Source organism: Camponotus vicinus, unplaced genomic scaffold, assembly GCF_025532165.1.
Source record: "Camponotus vicinus isolate PSW18456_S1 unplaced genomic scaffold, iyCamVici1.0 SCAF_10, whole genome shotgun sequence".
NCBI classification, from domain to species: Eukaryota; Metazoa; Arthropoda; class Insecta; order Hymenoptera; family Formicidae; genus Camponotus; species Camponotus vicinus.
Window position 1 is genome coordinate 17,275,642 of NW_028141946.1, and position 28,000 is coordinate 17,303,641.

Here is a 28,000-nt window from a genome sequence, read left to right on the forward strand (position 1 = left end):
AGGGCTTAGTACTTGGATGGTGCCTTGAGGTTTATCTTAAATTTTTCTATTTATGATAAATCTTAAGGTGCCTGAATGGGAAGCTAAGTACCCTTTCGCGTCGTCGGTGCCGTCAACGTGCCGCGGACGACAAGCGCTTCGTTACCGCGTTTTCGCGTTGTAGTATCCTCGCGTCGTCGCGTTTTCGCGGAACTTTTGGACTTTTCATATAAAATCCCAATTTCATTTATTGTCACGAGTCTCTACTTCCGATGCCAACTAACTGGGATGTTTCGAGTTTGCACACGTTGCTATGCAACGTACACTCTTGCTTCGTGCTTCGTCAAGTGATTCGGCCCGAATTAGTTAGAACTCGATCGATTGCTCGGAATGGTCGTCAATGGGTCCCTTCTCTTTGCTCGTCTACAGCCACACGCACTGCGTGTGTTAACCCTGTCGAGGAGTCGAGTGGATTCCCCTAGGCACGATTTTTGCTCGGTAAAAGGGGTTGCCTCCCCATTTTCTAAATTGCTGAATGTAAGCATTTAAAAAATGTGGGTATCCTCTTCTTTTGCCGTCTACTAGCCTGGTGTAGCATATAGCAACCGCGGGAGGCATAATATGTCCGGGCGGAGCACCTGAAATCGTGCTTAGCGGGTCCAGGTTCGATACGAGATAGAATAATTATGCGCGAAAAAGAGTTGGTGAACTTCATTTTCCTCTATTTTCGTCAATCGTTTCGTCTTCTTTCCGGTTTGGGCTTAGTCCTTGCTCGTTGTATCGTTGCAATCCCGACCGGTTGACTCGAAATTGATTCTCATAAGTGAAATGGGATTTTTGCTCGTACCGAAACCGGGAGAGCCGTCTAATGTATAGGTATACATATTAAGTATATACATCGCGCGATCAAATATAAAATTTTTAATATAAGTTCTTATACAAAATTATCGTTTTAACAAAAGATTTTTATCGCTGTCCCTCTCGTCAGATAATATTCCTAAATATTGCTAATTAAATATAAAGAATTATCGAATAAGAGTGTGAAGATTCGATGTGATAAGTCAACGATTAAATATTAGCTTCACAAAATTTAACGATCACCTTCGATATTATAGTATCGCGAGTTAATTATTATGAATTTAATAATTTGTTTTTTCAGTTATATTTGTACTTACGAATTTCGTATCGGAAAATATTCATAAATATATTAATAAATTACGGTTGTTACGAAATCACCGTGTTTTTCCCGCGTTCTTTTCGCATTCTTAGACGAGATTGTCGTTTTAATAAAAGAGTTATCGTTGTTCCTTCCGTTAAATAAACGTTAATAAAAGTTGCGTGGCTCGTACCGCCGAGGAATCGAAACGATTTTCATCATGGAGAATTATTTCTCACCGGTTCTTGTGAGATCCATTCGCGATGTCTAGTTCGGTGGCCTGTTAAAAATTGGGAATTTTTATTGTAAGATTGGAACTAATCCCAGGTTTTCCTGGCAATTTCCGAAAGCAATGATTTCGGTAGTAATTCAACGACGATACGCTTCTTTAACGTCGAATTAATTTAAATAATATATATTTAGATGAGAGAAATGTATCTTTTCTTTTCTTCGTTAAAAAATGTTCTTCATTATTAGGATTGGTATTATTATTGTCTATATAACGCCAGAAAGATTTAATAGTAGATTAAATATGGATATAGCGTTGTGTATAAATTTTAATTTTTTAAATAATTTCATAATTTAATTAATTTTTATTAATTTTTATGATAAAAATGATTACGAACGAATATATTTTATTAATTATTAATTAATTTGAAAAAATTATTTAAAATACATGCACAAATTAACGTATCCAAAATATTTTTATAATTTTTGTTAATATAATATATTATATATATACGCGAAATTATACATGAATGTTACATAAAATGTGCGAATACTTAAAAATTTAGAGACGAATCGAATGGGTACCCTTATATCAGTAAGATATTGATTAAAAAAAAAATTATTAATTTAAACGTTAGAAGAATAAGAATCTAGATAATTAATCTAGAATTAATTATATATTTAAAATTATTTCATTTATTTTATTTTGAACACTATTCGAATTGAAATTTTTTAAATCTTGCTGTTATCGGGTTCGATTCGTCTCGCGCGCGCAGACGGTACCCCAAATTATGTGTTCGCACATTTAACACAAACTCCAATAATGCATGTATTTTATTATTTATAAATATAATCGTTCGTAATCACATTTCAATAACAAAGGTTATATCCATTTAATTTGCAATAAAGAAATACATTTCTTAGTAATGGAAGAACATGTTTTCTGACGTGAATATCAATTTCGCGAATTGAAAATAATGACGAGGGATAATTGTCTTTGATTTAATACTGAAATCATTGCTATCGGGAATAGTCCGGAAGATTCAGGATTCGTTCCTTCCTACAGTGGAATTCCCGACGTTCAATGGATCACTTAACTTTTCTTCGCAGATTGATCTTGCGAAATCTGATGTAGAAACAAGATGTTAATCGTTCTCCATTTTTAAGGTTGCTCCTCTTTTTATCGGATTACCGGTATGTCACTCGCGTATCTGCAATTGAATATTTTGAATATTATCGATTTATTTATCGTCGCGTTTTATCGCGAATTTTAAATCGCGATATATCTTATAAAAATTCGCAAGTAAATCGGTCGGTGAATTGTATATTCATAAACATTACAGACCTCAAATGATTGTTGAAATATTTTTGATTTTTTATACTTACGTGATAATAATTATATCGCGCTCGTGTCTATTGAGAGCTTCGATCATTATATTTATTCGTCGCGTTTTCTCGGGAATTTTAAATCGCGATTTATCTTATAATTTAATCGTAATTCCACGTCTTTGAATATTGTTTTTAATAGTTCGTACAAAATGCTGGTAGTGTAAATATTTTCTTCTATAATTTAAAAGACGATCGATAACTATATTAATGAAAATCATTCGTTCCGTTATTTTCTATTAAACGTGGCCACAACGCGATTTTTAATTATATTTAAAAACTTATAGAGCTCATTTCTTCTTATTCAGCTAATGCGAGAAATAGGATATGTATTTTATTCTCAAACGTGTAATTCGTATAAAGTCGCGTATATATTAATCGCAAATAAATCGGACAGTGAATTTTATGTTCATAAACAATACGGATCACAAATGTTTGTTAAAATATCTTCGTCTGTCAACATTTGTGTGATAATAATTATATCGCACGCGTGTCTATTGATTCGATTATTATATTATAAAAATTATGCGTATCTCGCAATTGAATATTCGATTATTGTCGATTTATTTATTCGTCGCGTTTTCTCGCGAATTTTAAATCGCAATTTATTTTGTAATTTAATCTCCGATTTACATCAAAGCTTGTTTTATCTTTACACGTTTTAAATATTTCTTTTCATGGTCTGCACGAAATGCGTCAATAATGCAAATACTTTGTTTTACAATCGAAGAAATAATCAATAATTTTATTAATGACTCTTTTGATCATGATTATTTACGTTTATACGTTATTTATATAAAACTAATTAAATTCTATTATTCTATGTTGATTATTAATAATAGATATCGCGTAATTAATCATCACTAATCAGTCTTGTCTGGTCTATGTAAAAATTTTTAGTAAATTTTATATTATACATATACTTTGGACACTTTCGTGTAATAAATTTTATTTTGTATTAAGTTTAAAATTATAGTTTATATTAAATTTGTATTATATTTTGTAATACATATTTCTAATGCATTGTATTTTATATATTCTGCATTAAATTTTGTAATATATATATTTGTAATGTAATTATTTTTATATTACATAATTTAATATTTTGTAATGTGTTTTTTATGTAATTGCAAATTAATTATAATTTACGTTGTATATATTATAATTATGTAATATATATTTTTTATATGTATTATATTCTGTGTTTAAAAACTTTATTAAAAAAAATAAAAATAAATAAAAAAATTGTTCCTCCTCAATTTTTCCTCCCTTGTATCTCTGCCTTAACGAAGGCATTTGCCAGGTGAGGAGGTTTCAGTACTCTCATGAACCTGAGAGCTATGCCGGCGGTAACATACGCCGATATTCATATAGTCAATTCTTATATTTAAAATCATTTGGACAACGTATGGGCACACATACATACACATATAGGTAAGTAATTTATAAAAATTATTTTTATAAAAATTATTATTTATCATATTTATATATTATTTTCAAAATAATGATTGTTGTACTCTGGTGCTACCGGTATTTCGTGCACATAGCACGGAACAAAACCAGAAATTGTGTACATTATATATTACCCTCTGAGAACATTCATGGACATTGGCTTTGTAGTTTATGTCCACGTTTTCAATGTTCATAGAGGGAGTATCGCTTTCAGGGATCACCTAAAAACAGGCCATGACATCTCTCAGTCTTCTCTCTGGTTTCCGTTTCCATGACTACCATAGATTTCTATGATAGAAACACGTGGTCTCAGCATTTCGTGTCTGCATCAAACATTAAATTAGGTACCTATTTTTAGTACCTTATAAAGAAGACATCCCTTGTTCCTTGTCAATAAAAAAAAAAAGAAAAAAAAGCCGTTAGTACCTCGTATTATAAAACTGCATGAACGCGGTTTATTTGTTTAGTTCACGTGGATTAACAATCGTGTAATTTCTCTTTAGGCGCAGAAAAACGTGAAACGTTTCACGCGAACTCGAACGTCATGGCAAAGAAGAAGAAACAATTTGACGAATTGAATTTTTGGAAGGATCCGAGACCCTTCCATCTGAAGTGTCTATTATGTGATTCGGCTCTTCGCGAGCCCGTGAAATTTCCGCGGTGACATCTTCGATTGGTATGTATACGTTGCAAAAAATGTAAACTTGCTTAAATATGTCTTTCCCACGTCCTTTTCCTTAGATCCGGACCTTAGATCGGTTAAGAAAACATTTCTTCTAGCTTCTGCTGCCTAGCAAGTTGGATCTCACGCGTTTTCATATTCATCGAACACATTTATTCAGCAACAACTTACTTTAAGAAGTAGTGCCTCTATCTTTTTAACTTGATAGAAACAATTATCTTTTTATCTCTTTTAAGATCGACTTTTTTTTTTATACAATTTCTCACAAAGGTAACATTTAACAATGAAACATTAAGATTTGATTATAACTGAAATAAGAAAACAATTTTTTTTGTTACAGAAAATCCTAAGCAAACCAAGTTAATATTTCAAAAGTTTCATATATATATATATATATATGTATACGCAGATGTGTCATATCTCGTAACGTTAAAAGCTTGCCACGTAGATTGTGAGAGGCACATTCAGCAATAATGGCAGAGTCGGCGAGCGGCCAAAATTTACCATCAACGAGTAAGCAATCATCCCAGAAATATCATAGGAGACTACGCAACTTACATTCCAAATACAGCCGCAGACAACATAAGAAGATCTGCTTAGAGACTCACACCTGGCATGAAAAACATTTTCACATGATCGACAAGTGGGGATATAAAATTCCAAATTATTCAAACGACAAGAGCTTTAGAGCCAGTTACAGAGCTATAACACAAAACTGCCTTTTACAAGATATTTCTTACTATACCTGTATCGAAATAGTAGGAGAGAAAAATTTGTTGGAAACAACTTTGAATGAACATTGTAATCCGAGAAAAACCTTTGCAACAGAGATGTACACCAATGGTCAAAAAGAAGGTACGATAATGTTCTTTAAAAAGAATGGCTATCCACATTTCCCTATTGGTAATGTGGACTTTTTCTGGAAGCTAAGCGAGACAGACATTAAAACTATTTGGATATGGGTACATCCTGCTTTTTATAGTGATTTTCTTAGTGAGATTATATCTAGTTTTGAGTTTAAACAGAATGATGCTGAACAAGATAAAACTGACATTTCACACAATTTAAATGATTTGTACACAAATGACGCAGGCTGTAAAATGCTTGTATTAAGATATGCATTAAATAGATTCAGACTTTCTGGGCCAGTAGCTTTAACTGTACTAACAAAAGCATTACAAGTACCATCTTTAACTGAACTAGATTTGGATTCGGAAAATTGCCCTATGAAAGAAGAACAGGATAGCTCGTTAAATGATGAAAAATTAGATACAATATCAACAGATGATAATATTTCTATGCAACTTGTGGAGAAAATGGCAATTGATGAAAATGAAAAAAATATCAAAGATTTGACTATACAAGATCTCAGTGAAAAAATGTGGCATACTAAATACTATAAAGAAAGAGAAAATATAGAAGCTTTTAAGATACAAGAGCAGTTGTGGCAATCGATAAAGGTTTTGGGATCACTAGATTTTCTATTACCAAATATGATTATTGGATTAACCGTTTTAGATCCACGCTTTTATTTACCCAAAGAAAAAACGAAAGCTGAGATTCCTTCGTCTGCTAAAAACTTAGGTTGTCAGTTACCAACTGACTTAAATCGTTCTCCTATTTGGGATGCACAAATACGTCATATCGTAAACAATTCTTGTATGTCCACAAACATAATCGACAAGCTTATATGTGTACCTGGTGATCCATATTTTAATAAGGATGCAATGGTAAAAATACCGATACTTCTTATACAGAAACCAGCAGTAGCTCCTTTAGGTATGTAATAAGTATAATTTACAATTATTCGTAAGGTATATATTATTCCTTGATTGCAATTAAAAGTACTTTGATATATTGTTACAGGTTTAGGTTCCAGGATAGATATTATTATACCATCTAGATGGGCAATGGCATTTTGGATGGCACTTGTAATGCGATCTCCATTAGTAGGCGCACTTCGAGAATCCAAATTAGTAGTTTTTGAAAGTTTAGATACATACGTACCTGATATTAATGATCCCGACACTCCTGCTTACATGAGAGAGGCGTTGACTAGAAAAGAGGAATTAACCAACAAATATTTTTTTCGTCCACCAAGCAAACGAGTTAACTTTATCAAATTTGGCATTCATAGTCCTTTCTTCTGCGATTGGAAAAATTTAACCAAGGGTTGGTCGGACGTTGAAGATTTTTACGTTCTGAGACACTTTAGACTTTTAGCTCTTTTAAAAATAGAAATTGAAACTCCTATTAAACGTAAGATTGCAAGGTCCAAAACTGTCCAAGAGTCAGAGTTCAATTTTCAAGAATTCGATGAATATAAAAATTGCCTGGTACAAGTCCAATTGTCTATGGTGAGCAAAGAAACGCCGGAAGAGTTCGCGATCATATGTATGCCGACACACAAAGATTTGGAAAGATTCAAAAATAATAAAAAGTATGACGGGCCTCTCGAAAAATGTCACACCGATCCGAATGAAGAGTCCCGCAAAATATTACGTAAAGTACACTTTATGCAATTGAAACGACAAAAACGGCACAAAGTTGAACGGAAGAAAAGGTTTAAATATAATGTACGGTCGAAGAAATTTGATTTCATTTGTCACACAGTTAATCGTGAGGAACTCTCAAAACATCGCAAAATGAGATCAGATCATGCGGAAGAAATGAGAAAATTGTATCTCCCAGAATCGACGGAAGTTCGCCATTCCTGCGATAGAGAAGTCATGGGATACGTAACGATAGGCGGTTATTCATTTCTTCGTGCGAAAGGTATTGGCATCGGATATGTCACATTACTTTCGCTACTCGAAATTATTCGCAAAAAGTCTGACATTGTTCTTGTTAGGAATATTAAAGAACAACAATATAGATTAGCACGATTAGAAATATTAGATTAAAATTATTAGATTTTTAAATGTGCGTCATAAGTATATTTTTTATTTTATGAACATTTTATCTTATTACCACAGTCCGGATCTCAGTGCCGTTTTCTCCACTCCAAGTGCATGCTAGCGGCCGAGCGATGTAGTGATGGTAGCAAAGAGGGCACCATCGCGTAGAAAAATTATATATATATATATATATATATATATATATATATATGTGTAGATTTAATATTATACATAAAATATAAAATAATATATATATATATATTATATAAAATATAAAATAATATATATATATATTATATAAAATATAAAATAATATATATATATATTATATAAAATATAAAATAATATAATAATTATATTTATATTTTGTTTTTCTACGCGACGATGTCCTCCTTGCTACCATCACTACACCGGCATAGACGATACTGCTTTTCGCGGCGCTCGGCCGTTAGCATGTACTTGGAGTGGTGAAAACGGCACCGAGATCCGACTCTCCGAGAATCTGTTTACATTATATATCTATGCAAATATATGTAAATGTATCAATGTATATATTTTTTAATTTTTTTTTGTGCAACCCAAATATTTCAAATATTTTTTTACATTATTATCAGTAAAAATAATTTCTCAAGAGTCAATAACAGATGGATTGATAGTAATCATGACCGATCAATTTGGTCTGGTTTTATTAAAAATTTTAAACAGTGTTAAAAACGTGTAAGATTCAATTTTGCTCTTCGATACACTTTACTTCTAAATGTACATTTATCGAGCGGTACAAAAATAACTGCATAAGATATAATTTCTAATTATCTGCTATACAATTATAATGATTTTTTTATATATAATGCTTAACGTGCTAACAACCAATTTTATCTTTTACAATTTTTTGACACTTTCTGTTACATAAATCTTATATCTTTCTTTTTTCTTGTATCAATCCTATATAACTTTTCACTCTCATGCAATGTTATAGAAAAACAATTGGTAAAGTACAATTAGAGTCTTGTTAATTTACTTTGCGTTAATTCTCAAATATTGAAAGTCGTCTATTTATGATAATTAAATTAATTGATACGTGTAAAAATTTTATACGCACTTTTACTTTTCGAAAAATTTCGTCAGAATTTAAGCGGCGTCACTATTAGTTCAATTCTCATCATGCTAATCAAATTTCACTGTATCGAAATTTCGAGCTAAAGATATTAGAGCGAAAGTGTCAAATACATATCAGTAAAATTGCGTAATTTCTTCTTTTAGCATTCATCATTATTTATATATTATTGACAAAGCTATCTTCTGTTTTTATGCAGATATTTGTACATTTTTTTATATGTTTAAAGGCAAAATGTATTAGAGAGAAGAGCAAAATTAGATTTATTACAACGCATATATTTAATATTGTTTGTAATAAAAGTTTTAAATCAGACAAATTGATCGGTCATGATTACTATCAGCTCGTCTTTTCGCATTAACGAGATCTGAAGGAAAATGTATTAATACACACTAAAGTCGGAATCATAATTTACCAGCCATAATCATAATACTGGGGATAATAACTACGATAATAGGGGTAACCGTGATAATGAGTGTGATAATGATAGTCGGGGTAGTATCCACGACCGTGTCCTCCACCATATCCGTATCCACCACCATAGCCGTATCCTCCACCGTAGCCGTATCCGCCACCGTAGCCGCCAGCAAGGCTAAAAAAAGAAATTACGAAATTTTACCAACAATATATTGTGTATTTGACACTTTCGCTCTAATATCTTTTAGCTAGAATTTGATTAGCGTTATGAGAATTAGAAGAACTAATAGTGATGACGCAAGTTTCGATGAAATTTGTCGAAAAGTAAAAATGCTTAAATTTCTATACGTTTCAATTAATTTAATTATCATAAACAGACCAATATTTGAGAATTAATGTCGCAGAACAGATTAATTAAAAAGACTGAAAAATCTAATTGTACTTGCCATTTTGCCAATTGTCTTTCTATAATTTTGTTATAACTTTAAACTATCAAATATAGTATTAATATAAATTATAATTATTTAATTTATATAATTTATATAATTATATAAATTATTTAATTTATATAAATTTAATTAAATATAGTATTAATATAGTATTAATATAATTATATAATAAATATAGTATTAATATAATTTAATTTTAAATTTAATATTTTAATATAAATTTAATTTTAAAATTAATATTATAATTTTGCTTATCTTTCTAGAATATCTGTCCTTTTAGAGACAAAGTATACTTTTTCCGAGGTAAACAACTTACTATTTAGCCTTGTACAATCCAGCACCGACGAGTCCTGCACCGAGGACCCCGGCACCCAGAACCCCGGCTCCGAGAGCGGCTTTACCGAGAAGAGCACCGCCCAGAAGTGCTTTTCCCAAGAGGATTCCCGGCGCTCTCTTACTACGTGATTGCGTCTCGGCCACTTCGCTCGTGGTCCCTTGTGATATTTCCGGCGCGACAATTTCCGAGGCAGGTGTTATCACCGTCTGCTGCGCGGATTCCGTCTGAGAATCCGCGTAGATCACGGCCAGCACAGCAGCCAGCACTACCATATACCTCGTCATCATCTAAAAGGAATATAAAAATAATTATCAGAAAGGGTGAAAAGATAGGAACCAAGGATATCGAATTAATTTGTGACTAAAATATTAAATCTTGAAAGAGAATTTGTAAGAAAATTCTCTCTGAAGGATTCAGCGATGCTTACCATCCTATAATTGAAAGCACAAAAATACAAAACTCGTGTTCTCCAAATTTTTTTCATTTTATAATTTTTTATTATTTTACAAAAATATATTCTTACATAATTGTTTCCAGGTAAAAGTGCGCGACGAGGAATTTAACATCTCTAAAGGATCAAGTAAAAAACAACTAGACATTCGCTGAAGCCTGCCTGAAGCCTCTGTGAGAGATCTTATCATCATGAGGAAAATTCTGATCATCTTGGAAAATTAAAAAAAATTACGAATCCTTCATTCACACGGTGAATAGATCATGTAATGCCACGTAACGTACCTTGTCGAGATCACGTTTTCGGGTGGAGACTAACTCTTCCCAAAGCACCGGCTCCAAAGACTTTTATACGATGAGATCAGACCGTTGCCCCTACCACTGGAAATCTACGCCAAATTCCACGAAAAGACGCTACATCTCCGTGAATGTCTACTGAATATTTCTCTCACTTGTCGCCCGTATATCTGCGTTCGTTCTCTCTTGTTTTCTTGATCTCGCCGAGTCGGGCGAGGACTCGTTTCCCTACGTGCTGACATTGAACCTAGCCAGTGACTCGACAAGAATTTCGAACTTAAGATCTGCTAAATGAATAGACTTCTTCGCGTTGTTTCAAAATAGCCATTAACTTTCAAGATGCGTCGTTATATATTGTACTTCCTGGATATTTACATCTCTGCGTATCAAGTGCCAAGTGCGTAAATGCAATAGCGAGTGCGTGAGTTAATTTTAAACAATGCTTTATTTGCATACAAGTCAAATTTTTTTTTAAATACTTTTATTATTAAATTAATTATATATTAAAATTATTTAATATATAATTAATTTAATATATATAATTAATTTAATAATAAAAGTATAGAAAAAAAATTTGTCTTGTATGCAAATAAAGCATTATTAATATATTATATATTAAAGTATTTTTTATCAATACATTTAGATTTTCTTTCAACAATAGTTCGTTAAATAAATGGATGGCAGTTTGGGAGAAGAGAAAGAGAAATTGAATTCATTTATTTGGATGAGTTCATCGTGACCTTGACACGAACAGGCGCATCTCCATATTTTTTACGTAATCCGTAGTAAACGCTATACAAGAATTAGCATGAGGATCTCTCAGGGAAATTCCGGGTTTCACTTGGATCATTGACTTTTTTTTCACCGTCTGCGACTGTAACCGTTAATATTGTGACAAAAGTTCTGATAATTACGTTAACCAGAAAAATTCGGACACACCTAGATGACCTAGACAAGGCATTTAAATTGTGCAATAATATAATAATATTTCTTAACAGAAGGTGTATTGCGTGTTTTTCTTCTATGCAAATCGCTCTATGTATAACGACCTCGTCATTAATGAGCCAGGCATAGTAAGGTGCTAATTATACCATCGTGACAGTGAGATGTTAATTATACAATATCATTATACCATCGTGATTCCTGATAAATGACAATTTTTCTATCGTTCATTATTTTTAGTAGCACACCTTGAAAGATATTTCATTGATCATCAATTAAGCCCGCGACTAATTTATTTCTATTTCTATCAAAAGAGGCATGTCTCATCATTTCTACGAAAATAAATATAAATTAAGGATAGATGTGCGAATTAAAAAAAAGCTTTTGAAAATATTTCTTGCTGATCAGTTGGAAAAAAATATTATTTTATCATAAATAAATTTTAACGATTTTTTATTAGAATACTGTTCCTGTTATTATCAAAAAAGAGAAAGAGAAAAATATAAAATAAGAGAATTACGAGAAAAAAAAACGCGTGCGTATTATATAAAAAAATGTAGCCTAAAAATTTTACATGAAATTATACGCATAATTTTATTTAATTACAAAGTGATTTGAAAAAATGCGTCGTGCGGTGAGTGAGACAATGTAATTTTTAATGATTATATTTTGAAAGAATCTTTTTCATGCAAAAAGAATAATAAATATTGCAAAATAAAATATTGTTAATTTATAGGATGTGTGTAATTGACATATAAAACTGAAAATGAAAGTAAATTTAATCAATAAAAATTCAGTAAATAAATAAATAAAAATTCAGTAAATAAATAAATAAAAATTCAGTAAATAGAAAATAATAAAAATAAATTTTTTATTCGAGATGTAAATTATATAAGTCAAAGCTCTGGTTCAAAAATAAATTTCAAAAGTGACTTAATGATAAAAAAAGCACCCGCTTTAAATAAAAATCAGAGAGAGAGATTGGAGAAAACACCATGGACCAAGGAACAGAGGCAACGCGAGGACGAGGAACGCGCTCAAACGTTGAGGAGGGAACGTCTGATGCGCGAGATCGAGCTCGGTGCTTTGAACACAAAGCGTTATCGCACGTTATGGCGGGAGATGATGATGAGGATCAAGATGTCGCAGATCGAGGAGGATGTGGAGATTGCTTGGCGCAACTTCGATCGTGCTCTCGACATCAAGGATTATAGGTCATTATAAAAGTGTTAAATTATTAGACTAACAAGTCAATTTAACAAGAGAGTTCCATTAAAAAAATTAAGATTCACGATTTAAATTGATTTAAAAAAAAAATACTTTATGTATCACTTAATATTTATAATATCTATTTATTGACCTTTTTTGAATAAATTTCCTTTAATATACAAACGTAGAGTTTGGTTGGTACATATAAATACTTCACAATATTTTTTATAAATGTATTATATACTCTTCTGAGATATTATTTATTCGCATTTTCAGAGAGAAAAAATATCCAAAGAATACACAAAGATTAATAACTGCTTTGATAAAAAATTCCATTTTTATTCAAAGGAAGATCTTAATATTAACGTGACTCATGAGACTTGGAGTCGATATTTTCTAAAATTTGCATATCATTCAGGAATATTTTTACGTCTTTCAGGATAAGTTTTTTGATGGATGAATTGACCGAGAGCGAAGAGCAATATCAAAGAAATATAAGATCACACACTGAAACCATAGATCGATTATTGGGAATGTACGAAGAAAGAATGCAACGCGAAGAAAAAAATTATCGAAAAACTTTAAAGGAGACGCTTGATCAGACGGATGATGACGTCGACAAAATTCATCATCAGCAGAACGAAGATGAGATCTTGTTAGAAGCGATCACTCACGGTGTTCTGCGACAACTGGAAGAATCATTAAACAATTCCAAGAGCATCGCATTAAGTTATTAATCTCGCATTACATCAAAATTCTTCTTACTTTGATTAATTCAATTTAATTAATTAATTTAATTATCATATGTTGTAAACACAATTGGAAATTTTAAATTTATTATTCATATATTGGTGATTCAGCTACTGAAGACAATTTACAAAAAACATGAAATAAAAAATTTCCAAGCTGAAATAAAATACATGATACAAATTTACGCAAGATTTTAATCCAATTAATTACACATTTCATTTTTAATTAATAATTAATAATTAATAAAATAAAATAATTATGTTTTCTTCGAAAGGTAAAATCGATGCATTTGTGGAAGATAGCAAAGATACTCGACGAATTTCTGCAGCTCAACTTGAAAATCAATTGCGAAACTTTTGGGAAGATTTGCGACGAGTTCTATCAGATTATCAAAACAGTAAACACGAGAAAACAGCTTGTATAGAATTTAAAATTATTAAAGTAAATTTAAAAAAAACTTTAAAAATCAACTTTAATAAATTTGAAAATAAATTCATGCATTCGTGATTTTAATTAAATAAATAACTATAATCTTTCTCTCTCTTCGAAATAAAATTTCATCCGCGAATCTGTAACCACAAACATTTGTCAAATGCAAATTAATTGTGTCAAAGTCATATCTATTTCTCTGGCGCAATCTAATATTAATCAATACATCATTTCAGGGACAAAGTCTCGTCAAAAATATTACGAGGCACTCAAAGAGAAAGACGAGAAGGACCAGCAAATGATCGCGCAACAATTGTTACGAATGACGAATCTTTTCGAAGAGATACGAAAGTTTCGAAGCAAAATGACAACGTATGATGCCACGGCCAAGACAGAAATCTCTGAAATTCTGAATGAACACGACTTTTTTCAAAAAGCTTACTGGACTGTGAAAAACCGTTTTCTCTCAGGTGCCCATCGTCATTTACTTCTGATTATTTGCAGTCATTGCCAAAAGATCAGATCTACAATTTATATCTTAAGCATCCTTTAAAATTTCATGCTTCTCTTCTATTATGTACCTTTAAACATGAAATTAACTCGACGAGAAATTTTCATTTTTAATTTTGCAAAACTTGTATTTCGTAATTTCTTATTATCGTTAGATTACTAGTTATTTTTATACTCTTTCTCTCTATTAAATAAAAATATTATAAGTATTAATAAAAAAAATAATTATAAGAATTTAATAAATTTAATAAATTTTAAAGAAATAATAAATTATAAAATAAATTACAAGTATTGAAAAATGTGAAACAATTTCAGAACAGACGAAAGACAAAGACCAATTGAAGATACTGTCGATTGAATATAACAAGACTATAAAACATTTAAAGACTCTTGCGACGAAAGGCAAACGACTACTCGCGCTGATGCAAATCTGTAGCAAATATGAAACGCAACGTGAAAAAGTAATGCCGTTTGCTGATCATACGGAGCTGGAAGACTCGTCGCCTTCTTTGTCGTGTCATATTTCAACTATATCAGATTGGGATATACCTTGCCAGGTTAATTTTTACAGATAAAAGTACATGATGGAAGTATGGAATTTTTAAGAAATATCTTAAATCTATATAGATGGAAGATCTTCAAGATCTGACAAATTTCTGGCGACGACTCGGCATCGCGCAAATAATCACTATGCAATTGCGATCAGAAAGGGACAGATTAAAGGACGAGGCAAATCGTTTACGCGAGTATATCAGTTCATATATGACACAAGAGGTAAGAGAGAAAAATGGAAAAAAGTACAAAATAATTTAATGACTCAATTGTGACAAACAAATTATATATCTGCCACTTTCTTTTATCGTAGGTGCACATTCAATGATTTTTACATCACTTATCTCATTGTCTAACATTACTAATAGATATTGATTTGTAATTATTAGAACTGATGTGAAACTCAATCATAATTAAACATAAAGAACCATCCAAATTCATGTTAAAGAAATTACAGAGAATAAAATTATACATATTTTATGAGTTATGTACATCTATGACAAGTGAAAAAACAGCTCGACGATGTTTTCGCCATTTCAACGAACTTGATTGGAGCTGTTTGGAACTTGCTGATGGCAGTCTTATATTTATTATGCACTTTAAACTGCAACTGCAAATATTCATATATATATTCAAAATTTATAAATTAACGTAACGATTTATGCCTGTGCGCTATCTGAGATAGCATCTTATTTCCAGCGAGGAATGTAACAATGCCAAAACCCAGCAAATATCGCAGCGTGACAAACATATTGAGCTTCAGCCAGAAAATGCCAAACAACACAAAGATTCCTGGAAATAAAACAATTATGGTTATATTCGCACCACAACTTATCAATGTAGATTTTTGTAGTGAATTTCGGGCTACAAATATGACGAAAAGTGCAACCATATTTGCGAAAACATCACGATTTGCTATGCGCCCGATGAAAACAGATAGATTACATACATCATCTGTCAAGCATATCGGGCTAATTATGTATCATTACATAACAATTCTTAATTAATGACTTTGTCAAAAATAAATGACTTTAAAGATAATTTATAGTTCTAGCTTATCATATACTGATGTATGAAATGATTGATAGTTACCTCCTAATCCAAGGTGGAATGTAATCGCACTGAGAGATAAGGGAAAGTTTGAAATATTGATACCGAGTCGAGCCCATAAAATCAATAATAGCAGAACTGGTGCTAAACACAAGCCCGAAAACAAGTTCGATACGAATGCTGGTGGTCTGCGTTCGGGCTCGCGGAACATGTGCTGAAATTAAAAGTAAATTTTTAGAGAAATGCTTCAACGACAATCTTTCAATTGGGAGTCAGTGTTCGTCAAAGTACGAGGAATATTGCACAATAATTTTTGTCAATATATTATACTAACTTCGACGTAATAATCCTCTACCAATGTTTTGGAAGTGACAAAATTATCGAGGAATCTCTGTCACTAACGAGCATTGGCATATACATAAATGCACACACATAAATTACCTTTATTTCCGGTTTAGTAGTATACATGTCTTTTTCCTTGTAAAAGGCGCTCTTATCGGCACCCTCTGTCGACGTCAGCTCGGGGAACTTCAAAGTAACCGTACCGATGTTGAATCGGAACGGATTACTGATCACGGCATCGCCGACGATCAATTCCATGTTATAGTCTCCACTCTGGTGACCGAAATTTGTAGCTGCCGTCCCAACTGGCTAAAATATCATTTGCAAAATTATATAATTGTCGAAAAAAAAACAGGTATAATGCATACAAAAGTAAAATGTTTCTTTAAAGAAATATGAACGCTCGAAAAATTACCATGTCGAATTTATAAACATGAGCAGCATCAGGTTCGGCGACGAAAAAGATTTCGTGACCTTGTTTATCACTAGTGGATGCAGAAACGGATGTGAGGCGTACAAAGGCCTGATGTACGCGCATCGGTTTCTTATTTGCCAAGTCGCGCAACAAAAAGCGCATGACTAGTTTCTGCTGGGAATCAGCTTCTATTTTATGCTCGAGTTTGCCCGAGGGAGACTCTGTATTTACTCTGAAATTAATGAAATCGTCATTAGAAATTTAAGGCAATAAATATAGAATCTCCAACGTAATATAAAATCTATATAATATACCTTATAAGTTTTGGCTGAGTGGTTTGATCAGCATCACCGGTTCCGATTTCCAGGTAGTCTAGTACTGCCTCAGACAAGATCTTTACCGTAATCGTATTCGTGACGGAGGCCGCGGTTATTGATATCTTGTAAAAACCGCGATCGGGTTTCACATTCATCAAATTCATCGTGAACAGAGTCCTATAGATAGACACAAAACATTGAAATACAAAATGATAAAAATGAGCAGAAATTGTCTGTTGAATTTCTTAACCTTAATTATATTGGAAAAAAAAAGGTTAAAGGGTTATTCAACAACTATCACTATGCCCCAAGGTATAGCTGATGTCAGCATGGAAAGGCTGATCCAGTAAAGTATTGGGGACCAGGTATATTTGTAATCAAAGATGCTTACTTGTCTGTTGTAGACGGTTGCAAATTCTCATTGCTAAGAATAACAACGTCGTCTCCTACTCTCGTGGCGGAATTTGCAACAACCTTAGGCACAGTTGGCAATGCCTGACCAAGAATATCGCAAACTTTAACCGTGACCAATGGTTGTTGATTAGAAATAATTCCTCCATCGGCCAAAGTTATGCAAACGGGTTTCTCGGAACTGTCGACTGCCAAAGTGGTTAAAGCGGACAATAAGTTTGTAGCTCCTTTCGTGGTTTGCACAGAACGTCGCGAGAGAAGATAATTGCCCAATTTGACTGTTTGTTGAAAGTTTAGTGGCGGCTTTTTCTTCAATGAAGTTGACAATTTAAAAATACCATTGACAAGAAAACCTATAACAATTGATTTTATAATTAAAATATTAAAAAATTAATTAATTCAAAATTATATATAAAAAATTAGATATCCTACTCGTGATAGAAAGACCGCCTTCAAACTGTAAGTATTGGCCGTCCACTTCATCAGCCTGTACCACAGCATCCTCAATACGATCAAAAGCAAATGCAGCTGGAGCGCCTAAGTCCGCAGCAATGTGGAATGTGTATCCCAAGCTGACAATATAACGTTTGAATTACTACTCATAATATTTAAAATAAAAATAATAGAAATTTACAGATAGAAATAATAGATATTTTCAAGATATTTTGCTCAGTATTAATTATTGTCTTCATTCACATTCAGTAGAACGAAAGTTTGATTGACATCATTACAATTGTAATTTTTGGATCATTAGAAAAATATTTAATATGTATATTATTAATATATGTATGTATTGTTTAAAACAAAAAACAATACAACTTACTTCCACAGGCTGTCATCCTTCCGTAAAGCTGCTTGTATTAATTTCACTAACTTATCGACTCTGGCAGCAGGTACCTTTTGTGATAAAGCTGTTAAGCCATTCACTGCATAATACAGATCAGAGAGAGTAGAAGTGTCCTTCTGTACGACATTTGTTAATACCTATATAAATAAAAGTCTACCATATAATATTCTGTGATGCAAATATTTATAATTTCCAAGATTTTTTAATTCAGTGATAATTATTGTCTTCATTCTTTATACAGTAGAACGAAAGTATTATAGACATCATTATATATTATATAAATATTATAGACATTATTATTTTTTAATCATTCATGTTGATTACCTTTGTCGCAATATTTGTGGAAAACTCTTGACAGTTTCCAATAACTTTCCATGTAGAGGCAAGATAAAATGCTGTTTCAGGCGTGATATTTTCCCCATTGGATTTTATTAAAAATTTGCAGACCTAAACAAAAGCAAATACTATCAATATAGTAATTCAAAATATTACATATTACAAACAAGAAGAAAATATTACAATCAGAAAGACTAATCAAATAATCATGGAATCTCAATAAATAGCATTTTTCATCACATAATAATTTTTATATATAAAATATTCTTTAAACATATAAAATGTTGGAAAGAAAAATTACATCTGCTTTTGGTATGGCTGCTCCAAGAAGCTTGTATCCACTGGCAGCATAGTATACAGTGGGTACATCTTTTAGCTGAAATCCTGGTTCAAGTATGCTCTTCAAGCGCACTCTATCAGCCACCGACAAATACGAATTTGTCGACTGCGAGACTTCTGAGAATGCAGAGTGTGTACATAACGCCACTAATAGTAATGGTAGTACAGCAGCTGAAAAGGACATATTAGAATATATTACATTTATTATTTAAAGATTCAATTTATGATGAGCGTGATATAAATGTTTTCTACAAATTAACATATTTTCATAGTGTATCATAAAATTATTTTAAAAATAATTCATCATTTTTTACATTACATCAGATTCAATCTTATTATGTGTACGTCTTTGCAACAATAAATAATATTGATATTAATAAATAATTCAAATTTATTAATATTATTTATTAATTAATATTAATAAAATTGAATTATTTATTAATATTAATAATATTTAATATTTTTTAATAATATTAAATAAATAATATTAATAATTTAAAATATTAATAAATAACATTAATAAATAATTTTTGTACACGTGTTATATTACTTTTTGAAGCATGCTTTCTGAAACCATATTCTTGGTTACATCTGGGAAAATTGCAATTAATTAATCACAACGTTAAATAAGCACGAATCTCTTGGCACAATCGTGCCGAACGATGTTTAACGAATACATAATTTTGAAATTATACATCGTTAAAAACCTCGAACGGGTAACGATTGATGTTGAAGTCGCTCTTGCCGGACACGCGGTGCCGGGCATCGGTTCTCCGTGTGTCGTTCGATTACAAAGATCCACGTTAATCTCGACAGGGCACCTTCGTCCACTATCGAGGACAAACGACGCCGAGATCAAGAATATTGACGCGATGTGCACTTACTTAGAGTCATGTCGAATCGCGGATCGCCTGACAATCCGGCCGCCACGTCGGACTCCCGAACAAGATGGCCCTGCCTCCATTGCGCGTGTCAGGAAAAATGGACGAGGAGAGATAGCGTACCGGAAGTGAGTGCTTCCACGAGGACGGATGCCAATCGTCGCGCGAGCGACCGATTGTTCGATCAGTCGAAGGAATTCGCGGCGGGTAGCACCCAAGGTTCTTAAATACGACCGTGGTGGCACCCGATTGGCCAAATTCAAAATAGAACTCTCTGATTGGTCAATCGTTGCTAGTTACCCTAGGCACAGATCGATACAATTGGCTGTGGCCAATGGCCACGTGATCAAACGGGGCGCTCTCATTGGTCGAGTGGTTTTCTGACCTTTGCGTTGCGCATGCGCGCATACACAAAATCTTTATGACTAATATAAATTATTAGCATTATAAATAAATAATATTACTGACAATATATTAATAATTTATGTGCGATAATATTATTAATGGGGAGAAAAATTAAATTATTAATATTATTAATTATTTAAAGATGTTTCGATCCAGCAAACATCTAGTAACAGTTATATAACTGTTATATAATTTCCCACAACAATATAACTGTTATATAACACATGTGTTATATTTGGTAATTGATACAAAGACACTGTTTTACTTTAGATCATGCAATAATTTTTAGTGTCCTTTTCTGTGCCCTCCCCCACCATACCTAAACAAAGGGATAGCTCGCTCCAGTATCCCCCCCTTCCCCAGTGTGTTATGTATCAGAGCTCAGTGATGGTTTTGGTCCTCGTGTTCCGTCCATCTTTTATAACACGATCCAGTCCGCTCCTGTGCGCTCCTCGGACTGGGATATTTTGCGAGCACCGCTTGTACAATTCTTTGGACCAAGTATCCATATTTTTATAAGCAAGCATATTGATTATTAAGTGCTTTTATTTCTGTTACACTGTTGTGCGGAATTAAAAACTGTCAACTTATCGAAAGTATACCTTGTGATTTATCGACTGCATATATAAAATTTTCCAATCTTTCAAAGTACTTCGAACTACCTACTTTTATATGTAAGTGCAATTATGAATTAATATTTTATTTATATAACTTTAATAATAATAATATAATAATATAACAATAACTGTACATATAATATAAGAACCCAGCAAACACCAAGTAACGGTTATATAACTGTTAGTTATAGCTTCCCACTCAACAATATACTGTTATATAATACAGTTATATAACATATTATTATACAGTTATATAACATATTAATAACAATTATATAACATATTAAAACGGTTATTGTAAAACATATATTGTTGAGTGGGAAATTTTAATTGACAGTTATATAACTGTTATTTGGTGTTTGCTGGGTAATAATGACTTTAAATTGAAATATAACACTAGCTCAAAAAAATTTTATCTTTATCATAATATTTAATATATTAATTTATTTTATATTATTTAATATATTTAATATATTAATTTATTTTATATTATTTAATATATTTTATATATTAATTTATTTTATATTATTTAATATATTTTATATATTTTATATATTTTAAATTTTAAAAGATATAATTTTAATTAAACTTGTTTTTTTAATGATGTATTTTGCATTTTTAGATTGTTATTCTTTTACATAGAAAAATTCTTAATAAAAAAAATTCAAAGTAAAATTGAAATAAATTTAATTTTGATGTCATATATTCTTTATTACTTAAAAAATCTGCAAAATATTGTGTATAATTCTAATAAGAATTATGAGTAATTAAACTTATAATTATCTTATATCAAATAAGTTTTTTAATAAGTTTAAAATAAAATTTGAAAATTTTAGACTCATTAAAACTTTGATATTAAGGATAGTGCAATATATGCACATTGTTATAAAAATTATTAATTTAAGTTATTAATTTATTTAGGCTCAACTTGCAGACTACATACACCAATATTGTACACATGCCAAAAAATATTAAATATTTATCGAAAAGACAAAATCAGACTATTTATCAAGATATATATAATTATGTAGATTGTAATTCATTGCGTTCCAGTATGGAAAAAGTGGTAAATATTAACACAAATTCTAATAATGTATCTTATATATATAATATGTTACTTAAAGATGTAAATCAATAGGAAAAATTATCAGTACAATTTGAAAATGAGGGAAGTACTCATCATTCGCAAGAAAACATGGCGATATTCAGCGAGATTTCCAATTGCAACCAACTAAACTTACGGGAAGATTTACAGAAATTAATTATTGAACATAACATCTCTCGTATTACTTCTAATGAGTTACTTAACATATTAAGGAAACATGGTTACACTGAATTACCCAATGAGATGGATGTCACAAAACACTCTTGTAAGTATTTATTCAGACTTGTTATCATTAGTATAAAATGAAATAAAATGTACCTTTGGTTTTATTATACTTTATGTGTGTATGCATAAATACACACATATGCAAGAAATGTAATATTAATTAGTTTTTCATTGTAGCTTTTCTTGAATCTGCGAGAAAAAGTGCAGGTGCCAACTATTACACCACGAACGAAGATAGATTAAATTGTGGGAAAAGGCAACGTAGTTTAAACAGTCGATACAGCAGCGAGGAAGAAGAAATTGATCCATCTCGATCAGCTAAGAGTATGTATTACAAGAGTATGTTTAACTATACTCAAATTATTACATAATTATGTATAATTTTTTTTGCAATCTTTGCTTCGCTTAAAATAAATTATAAAAAATAACATTAAAAACAATATTTTACAGGAAAAGCAGTGAATTCGAGTACATTGGCTAATAATGACAAAGACATAAATGAGAATGATGCAAAAAACGAAATTGCACCTTCACAATCTTATTGTCGTATGTGTTATTGTTAGTATTATTATCATTATTGCGATATGCGAATGATTATACTTTATAATTTTCAGAAAAAAGGAATAATTATTCCAAACAACAGCAGGATATACAATTTATTGAGATTCCCGACATTCCTGTATATGAAGGTATATACATTTTACAACAAAATCAGTTGCAAAAATGTAATAATAATAGGTTTAAATCATAATAATATGTTTTTAGATCTCGCTTCATCATCTGATGAGATGCAAGTGGACTCGAACATAAAAAGTATGCATTAATAAAACTTTACACACGTCATACATACATATATACATATGCAAACGCGCGCGGATGTATATTTTGTTAAAAAATATCTTATATTATTTACATTTTATTTATAATATTGATTTATACTCTTTTGCTTTATTAGCATATGTAACATTAGATTATTGTTGCATTACAGAGTATCTGAAGCAAATAATACGTACGCAGGATACTTCTAATTTAATATTGCATGACCTTAATCAACGCATAAGCAGAATCGAAGATATTATGAGAGGCCACGCTCCTATTTCAATAAAGGACAACAGTCGAATAAAGGAAGATATTATGAGAAACTTCGTTCATGTTTCAATAAAGAATGATAATCCTATGAATCCCATCACAGAAATTCTACCTTTACAGACAGTGGAAAGCATAAGGGACGATAGTCTCATCGTAGAAACTCTACCTTTACAGACAGTGGAACAGATAAGAGATTTCGACTTGTTATTGCAAGAGAATGATGAGGCAGTTACACAGTTTGTAAGTTTATATTGATTTGCCAATTTCACATAACAATAGTTACATGTAATATTAATAGAAAATCGCAAATGATGATTTCGATATTATAACTGTGCTTCATTTGATGTGCTTATCATTAAAGTCTGGTATTGTCACAATATAATTAAGTTTCATAATTTCATATTTCTTTTTGTAGAAAGCATTTTTGTTAAAGATTGGAGGGAGTAATCCTCGTCGTAACGTTTGTCGCATTCTTTCCAAAATATTTACAAATAACTGCGCAATGAAATGTTCTTGGAAAGGCATCCGCAATAATTTTAAAGTCTCCAACTTATATTTTATTAGAATTATGAAAAGTATGTCCCATGCAACTTAAACGAATTAAACGAATTTATTAATATGACGAATTATTAATTAAAATTTGTTTCCATGTGATTTTATTAACTCGATAAATATATTTGTTCAGGAGAAGTCACTCTGCATTATTCTTTAACGGAGGCTGAATTTGACAACATAGTAGCAGAATGGCTACGTTTCGCAAAACAAAGAAAACAGAGGGAAGAAAAAGGAAAAGATCCTGGACATGAACATCCCGAGGGAATTAATGATGAGGAAATTAATTTATTAAAAGTGTCTACTGCTTAGAAAAATGGAAATTCTTAGAAAATTTTTTATCTAGAAAATTTTAGGGTATTGTTGTAAATTGTCTTTTCATTTTATATTGAGTCAAAAATCGACCAAGTTAGTAACTAAGTCCTATAACTAATTGTAGGTGAAGCTGGCATACCCTCGAAAATAGCGGTCAAAGGATAGACCGCCATCGACTATAATACAGCAGTATAGTCAATTTATACCTCCTCTCAATGCATGCGTGGCTCTGGAGGAATACATGATTAAATCTTGATGAGTATCACTGTCCATGATACAAAGCTATGTGCAATCCTTCTCTCATGAAAATTAGGGTAAACTGACACTGATTATCCTGAACGCGACGTGGATACAAATCTGTCCAAATCGGAACTTGAATATTTAAACGAAAGCTGATGTCTACTTTTCCAAAACTGACAAAATTGTGAAATGTATGAAAGACAACAGTTTTACAGACTTTTACATTGACTTTGGCGACACATCTGTGTGATTTTACCTATTGTGTGGTGAGAAATTTTTCTGAAAATTTTTAACATTTAATTTTCTCTCTTGTATTATGTACATTATATAATGTTATGTTTATATAATGTCTTTGTGTAATATTATCTTTATATAATGTCTTTATATAATGTTATGTTTACATAATGTCTTTATGTAATATTATCTACGTTTTATTTCCAATTTTTATTCAAATTGTATAATAAAATAATACAATAAAATATTGTACAAAAAGGTTTAAAAAATCTTTTATCAATATGAATCTAATAAGGATTTTAGAAAATTGCAACTGTTACATACTTGTTACAAATTTAAATATCATTAAATATTATTAAATTGCTCAATTAATTCGAAGGAAAATTAAATAAATTTAGTCCTGCTTGATATTGAATATTTTGATATGGTTTTTCCACATTTATAATAAGTAGGCAACAATTTTCATTTTAAAGTTAACTGTAACTATTCAGTGACAAGAGATATAAATTACAATGTAACAGTTATGTACGAGATATCTGTATATAATTAATATAATTTTAAATTATATGAAGTATCTTTAATATAATTTTAAATTGAAAAAATATTGAAGAGAGAGAGAGGAAACACAAATAGTGAAAACTATATTATTTTGGATTTTTGCCACGTCATATTAAAATATTTGAATATTTACCTTTGTTACTTTTTAATGTTCGTTCGCGAAATTTTTACATTTTGTATCGTTTGTGAAAAAAATATATTAATAAAAATGTACGATACATTGCAAGATACAAATCTGAGGCAAATCTCTATTCGAAATATTATATAAAATAATTGCGAGGATATATAATCATCTGAATTATCTGGAAAAATAAATCAAAAACTTGCGAAAAAAATGAAAAAGTACAAAATACGATATGCCCTATCTTGATTAATAATATAATTGCTACATCAGCCTTTCCGAATAATTTAATTTAAAAATCTTGAACCAACTATACCATTAAATTATTTCGAGATACGATGGAAAAAAACTGAAAAACTGATATCATTTCTTATCCTTTTATTGCAGATATTTTCCAGTGAATGTTAAATGCTGCTATTATGTGCAATCTTGAAATTATAAAATCGTTATAAATTTTCGATGACATATTTCTCGAGGGATATCTCGCTCTCGGTGATAAATACATCAACGGACATTGCACATAATACATTGCTACATAATGCATTATATTGTTCAAGCGCGAAGAGAGACAATTAAACAAATTAACAATCGCATTATAATTTAATCTGCATTAGAATTAAAATTGATATTAATGAAGTGAGTACGTACACAATAATAATGAGGTGCTACCAGCAGAAAATTCGCGGTATAAAAATGCGTGGGGAGGAGACAATATTAAAATAAAATAGCTAATTCTTCTAAAATAATCCTTAAACGTATAGCGTAATCTCTACCAACATACAAGTAATCTGGGTAAATGTATTATACGCTGTATAATGTGTGTGTGTGTGTGTGTGTATATAATGGCGCTTGTATTAGTCGCGTTTTAAAGTTAAATCGCTAAATTAGTTCAGTATTATCATAGCCTGATGCTCTACAAATCTTAAAGAAATCTTAAACAAGAATCTTAAGCCGCCCTTCTCTACTTTATCATACATAAAAAATGTTTGCGCGGATGTCACCTTTGAACGAAGCGTTTACAAAGTTGTTCTTTCTGCATAATACGCGATTCTTAAATAATTGAGCGAGAAATATTCAAATGATATATATTTATAAATTCGAATAATATACCAGTTGCTCTATGTCACATTACGTAAGAAGATAATACATCCTTGTATGTAAAAATTACAAACGTATGATACATTTCCTTCTCTCTGAAGCCCAGGAAACTTAAAAACAAAAGGCAAAATTTATTACATATACTAGTGAAAATATCTAACTATATTTCCTCCTAAAAACTTGTGTAAAAACATATCAAGATTTGAAAAATAAAAGAGCTTTAAAGAACTAATATGTCGCAACAACACGGACATAATATTATCAACTAAATTGTGTAACAGTTAAATTCTTGAAAATTGTTAAAATTAAATTACAAGAAAACACGCATCGAGATTGCGATATGTTTTACAAACGTTCCTTGTGTAAATTCGAAAATTTCGATTCTATTGTGTACGACACACGCTCTCACCTACAAGTGCGACCACTTATACAAAATTATATCGCTCCGAGAGTAACTCTGCGAATTCCAATAGCTCAAGTTTTCACGCTTTATGGAAGAGAAAAATGATGAACGCTTACAGCTCTAACATTCTATGTATTATATGTATATATATATATAGAAGATGCACGATGTCGAATGCGAATGCGCTCGACATTGGCCGCGTCAGACTTTGCCGCGAATTTACAGTCAAATTATGCATGTATTTATGCGATCGGTATTTTTGATCGGATGCGAGCAACGTTTCGCGATTTATGTACATCCCTGCTTGCTCAAAGTACCCCAGCAAACACCAAGTAACATTTACATAACAGTATGTAACAATTATATTGTTGAGTGGGAAATTATAACAGTTATATAACTGTTATTTGGTGTTTGCTGGGACAGAATGTTCACCTTAAAACGCAGCCTCGCAATCGTATCGCTCCTTCCAATGGAAGAAAAGAAGTCGCAAATGAAATTAATTTCTTCGAATCGGATATCATAAAGACGGATGTGAAACAAAAATGAGACGTTTGATAGTCGATTTTGTTTTTCAATCGAGAATGATTTCCGCAGGAGCTTCGAATATTTTTTTAAAGAAATATTCGAATATTAATTTTACATTACATAGAAGAGAGAGATAAAAATATTTTTATAATCACACATTTATATTAAACCCAGCAAACACCAAGTAACAGTTATATAACCGATAGTTATAATTTCCTACTCAACAATATAACTGTTACATGTTATATAACTGTTATGTATTAAATAACAATTATAACTAACAATTATATAACTGTTTGTTACTTGGTGTTTGGGAATATATATATATATATATATATA

At 31.1% G+C, this 28,000-nt stretch overlaps 5 protein-coding genes across 11 annotated transcripts; 3 read left to right on the forward strand and 2 right to left on the reverse strand.

The window, feature by feature from the left end:
• The first annotated feature begins 4,425 nt into the window (after positions 1 to 4,425).
• Positions 4,426 to 7,942, forward strand: LOC145960433 (ribonucleases P/MRP protein subunit POP1-like). Of its 5 annotated transcripts, none has more exons than XM_083079909.1 (5): positions 4,498 to 4,619; positions 4,705 to 4,877; positions 4,943 to 5,153; positions 5,224 to 6,662; positions 6,750 to 7,942. In XM_083079909.1, the coding sequence occupies exons 4-5, from the start codon at positions 5,357 to 5,359 to the stop codon at positions 7,784 to 7,786; spliced, it is 2,343 nt and encodes a 780-aa protein (XP_082936035.1). In that variant the 5' UTR covers positions 4,498 to 4,619; positions 4,705 to 4,877; positions 4,943 to 5,153; positions 5,224 to 5,356; the 3' UTR covers positions 7,787 to 7,942. The 5 variants fall into 5 exon arrangements, with proteins under 5 accessions (XP_082936034.1, XP_082936035.1, XP_082936036.1 ...); XM_083079910.1 differs by having other exon boundaries at positions 4,943 to 5,062; XM_083079911.1 differs by lacking the exon at positions 4,943 to 5,153 and having other exon boundaries at positions 5,224 to 5,738; positions 6,087 to 6,662.
• Positions 7,797 to 11,112, reverse strand: LOC145960442 (uncharacterized). Its single transcript, XM_083079930.1, has 3 exons — positions 10,833 to 11,112; positions 10,077 to 10,384; positions 7,797 to 9,486 (listed from the first exon to the last, which is right to left on the reverse strand). The coding sequence occupies exons 2-3, from the start codon at positions 10,382 to 10,384 to the stop codon at positions 9,306 to 9,308; spliced, it is 489 nt and encodes a 162-aa protein (XP_082936056.1). The 5' UTR covers positions 10,833 to 11,112; the 3' UTR covers positions 7,797 to 9,305.
• An 845-nt stretch (positions 11,113 to 11,957) lies between these two features.
• LOC145960439 (dynein regulatory complex subunit 2) lies at positions 11,958 to 18,550 on the forward strand. 3 transcript variants are annotated; one of them, XM_083079921.1, is made up of 8 exons: positions 11,958 to 12,420; positions 12,759 to 13,000; positions 13,435 to 13,724; positions 14,020 to 14,142; positions 14,411 to 14,644; positions 15,000 to 15,241; positions 15,312 to 15,458; positions 15,550 to 15,707. In XM_083079921.1, the coding sequence occupies exons 1-8, from the start codon at positions 12,409 to 12,411 to the stop codon at positions 15,562 to 15,564; spliced, it is 1,305 nt and encodes a 434-aa protein (XP_082936047.1). In that variant the 5' UTR covers positions 11,958 to 12,408; the 3' UTR covers positions 15,565 to 15,707. The 3 variants fall into 3 exon arrangements, with proteins under 3 accessions (XP_082936047.1, XP_082936045.1, XP_082936046.1); XM_083079919.1 differs by lacking the exon at positions 11,958 to 12,420 and having other exon boundaries at positions 12,602 to 13,000; XM_083079920.1 differs by lacking the exons at positions 11,958 to 12,420; positions 15,550 to 15,707 and adding an exon at positions 15,936 to 18,550 and having other exon boundaries at positions 12,603 to 13,000.
• Ostdelta (oligosaccharide transferase delta subunit) lies at positions 15,478 to 20,331 on the reverse strand. Its single transcript, XM_083079916.1, has 11 exons — positions 20,178 to 20,331; positions 19,256 to 19,464; positions 18,943 to 19,065; positions 18,595 to 18,755; positions 18,204 to 18,343; positions 17,752 to 18,124; positions 17,358 to 17,537; positions 17,044 to 17,275; positions 16,728 to 16,937; positions 16,329 to 16,500; positions 15,478 to 16,028 (listed from the first exon to the last, which is right to left on the reverse strand). Exons 1-11 carry the CDS (start codon positions 20,185 to 20,187, stop codon positions 15,883 to 15,885), a joined length of 1,956 nt encoding a protein of 651 aa, XP_082936042.1. The 5' UTR covers positions 20,188 to 20,331; the 3' UTR covers positions 15,478 to 15,882.
• A 501-nt stretch (positions 20,332 to 20,832) lies between these two features.
• LOC145960438 (uncharacterized) lies at positions 20,833 to 27,595 on the forward strand. Its single transcript, XM_083079918.1, has 11 exons — positions 20,833 to 21,253; positions 22,118 to 22,262; positions 22,335 to 22,566; positions 22,704 to 22,850; positions 22,977 to 23,072; positions 23,141 to 23,215; positions 23,292 to 23,339; positions 23,515 to 23,855; positions 24,031 to 24,190; positions 24,301 to 24,524; positions 24,607 to 27,595. Coding segments are annotated over exons 1-10 (1,425 nt in total). The 5' UTR covers positions 20,833 to 21,251; the 3' UTR covers positions 24,480 to 24,524; positions 24,607 to 27,595.
• Positions 27,596 to 28,000: the final 405 nt, after the last annotated feature.